A 2,642-nucleotide genomic window follows, 5' to 3' on the forward strand; every position below is an offset into this window, starting at 1 on the left:
CATATGTGGGATCCTAACATCAAGATCCTATCTCTAGACTCGTAAACCCGACATAAGTTGTTTTTCATAAAACTAACCCAAAGAATTAAAAGATCATGTCAATCAGACATGCAGAAATCTACCTCTCGAAGAAAACACCATCTATTCTCCCACATATTTTAATTTTATGTCAGGACCCAAATCAGACTGTCAATGAAATAATTAGATAAAATAGACCACCTGATGCTAAGGAATGAAATAGACTCCATTATTATGACAGAATCATTAGAAATACCATACAAATAGCAATGAATTTCTGCTAGTAACATGAAAACTGGAATTATTTACCCAAAAATTTCTTTACGGAGAGTATGAGGATCACTTACCTCAGACGACGGCGATGTCGACGGCGGCGGAGTAGCTACGGTTCGCTCGGGATGGAGGTGAGATGTCGGCGCGCAGCTAGGGCATCGACCGGCAGAGGATGAGGAGACGGGGCCGGGCGAGAGTTAAAGACAAGAAGAAAACAAGGAGGAGGAGGAGGAGAAGGAATAGAAGGAGGAGTAGGAGGCTTACCTCAGACGACGGCAAGGTCGACGGCGGCGGAGTAGCGGAGTCTTCGATCGCCGATCGGGGCTAGGGATGGAGGCGAGATTAGTTTGAGGAGGAGGAGGAGGAGGAGGAGAAGGAGGTGGCTTACCTTAGAAGGAGAGGTCGACGGTAGCGGGGAAGTCGGCGCGCTCGCAGCTAGGGCTCGCAGATAGGAAATGAGGAGAGGGGGCCGATCGAGCGAGGGGTTGGGGTTTTAAGTTTTCTAACGACGCTTATAAGCGTCGTTGTTTCTTAAACTTATAACGACGCTTTAGAGCGTCGTTGTTTGTTTCGCTTTTCCAACTCTAACCCAAAGCGTCGGAAAAGGTTGGCGTTGAGCCAAACTTTACCGACGCTTTCCCCTAGCGTCGGAAAAAGTCAGTCGGCAAAACCAACATTTGTTGTAGTGCTCCTGTACGTCCGTCACTCATGCCTACCCCAAACAAATCATTGCAACCATTCACCACATCAGTTTGAGAACTAGCTAGTTTAATAACTTATTTTAAGATTCATATTTAAATATTAATCTCAAACTAGATGATCCTTGCTGCATGAAAAGGCATCTTGAATAAGTAAGAAGATGGCTGCACACGTACAGAAGGGAAGCACAGCTTGCTTTAGATGGGATACATGAAAAAGAGATAAATATTGAGCTGCCACCCCATCATCAGTGGGCTGGAGAATTTTTTTGCATGCATGCATAGTGGGCACAGCTAAGTGTCTCTGAGAATTCACGATGCTTGGAAGGTCGGACCGGATCCAGCCAGCTTCTCCTGGACAATTCGGTCCAACTTCTCCCCCATTTCACGACTCAAATGATTTGTCCAATCTCCAACCTGGCCTTTTCTGAAAAACGACTCATGCGGCACAGTTAGCTCCCCTGCTTCGTATATACCTTTTTTATTCACCTCCGAACTGCTGAGCTTCTCAAAACTGCACAGTTGTACAATCTCCTCCACCACCCCATCTTTCTCCTCCTCCTCCGAGAAGGGACGCCCCACGAATTCCGCTAGCCTTCTCACGTTCCCCACCGGCTCGGCCATCATCTCCTCGTACTTCAAGAACAGCACCTTCTCAGACCTCCTCAGGCTCTCCCTCCAGTACTCGAGAATATGATTCCAGATCGGCCCGGACAACGAGACCCCGTCGCAAAACAACTCGAAGGCTTCGCTCAGACCCATGTCGGGCCTGCCCTTACGCGCGAAGTGCCACAGCGAGACCACCACATCCTTGGGGTCTCGACATAGATAAACTAGCCGGCAACCGCAGTCAGCCACAGAGGTCGGCAATATGGAGTAAGGTAAGTGCGTGGCGAGGAGCCTCGGCGGAGGGATCGCCTCCAGATCGGGGAATCGATGGCGAAAGGGGACCTCTAAGAAGGGTACACACTCATGGGGGTTGCGGGTGAGCAGAGGGTGTTGAGCGAAGGTGTAGTTGGTGCGGTTCATGATAGCGAACAGGAGTGCTTTATGCCATGTGGTGCCGGATTTGGGCGGGGTGACGAGGATGAGGTCGGAGGGACGGGGCTTGAAATGATCTTGGAGGTCCATCACGCGTGGAAGTAAACTTTCAGCGACCCAAAACCCTTTGTACATTCTGATGGGACGTAGCAATCCTCTTTGCCTTGGCAGCGAGGATAGGTGATCGTTGTGCTCCTTGGTGGAGACTTCGCCTCTCCCCTCTTGAGGATTCCCTTGAGGATTGGAAGGAAGAGAAAAATCCATTAGACTCTGGGGCTGTTGGTTTTCTTGGTCGAGACACTGGATATCCAATCGGACGCCCTCTCTGCAGCTACAATGCCAGCGATACGGCTCTATATATGAAGTTAAAGAATGGGACAGAATATTATTACTTGCGCCATCAGGTGGGGTCTGATTTGATGGAATTGATCGTTTTTTTTTTTTGAGTATGGTGGAGGGAGACGCACGGCCTGTCCCCGGGCCTTTTTTTTTTTTTTTTTTTGCGTGGCATGTAATCCCGTTTCAGAATTTTTCACCCTTATTTTTTATTTTTTGGGTAAAGCATCCCTCCTTCGATGGGATCTCTCCCTCGTCTTCTCTTTCTCACTCTCG

At 48.8% G+C, this 2,642-nt stretch overlaps 1 protein-coding gene across 1 annotated transcript; it reads right to left on the reverse strand.

The window, feature by feature from the left end:
* Positions 1 to 1,084: 1,084 nt before the first annotated feature.
* LOC103701903 (flavonol sulfotransferase-like) lies at positions 1,085 to 2,358 on the reverse strand. The gene has a single exon (XM_008784124.4). It carries the CDS (start codon positions 2,292 to 2,294, stop codon positions 1,302 to 1,304), a length of 993 nt encoding a protein of 330 aa, XP_008782346.2. The 5' UTR covers positions 2,295 to 2,358; the 3' UTR covers positions 1,085 to 1,301.
* Between the last annotated feature and the right edge of the window lie 284 nt (positions 2,359 to 2,642).

Source organism: Phoenix dactylifera, chromosome 9 (assembly GCF_009389715.1).
Source record: "Phoenix dactylifera cultivar Barhee BC4 chromosome 9, palm_55x_up_171113_PBpolish2nd_filt_p, whole genome shotgun sequence".
NCBI classification, from domain to species: Eukaryota; Viridiplantae; Streptophyta; class Magnoliopsida; order Arecales; family Arecaceae; genus Phoenix; species Phoenix dactylifera.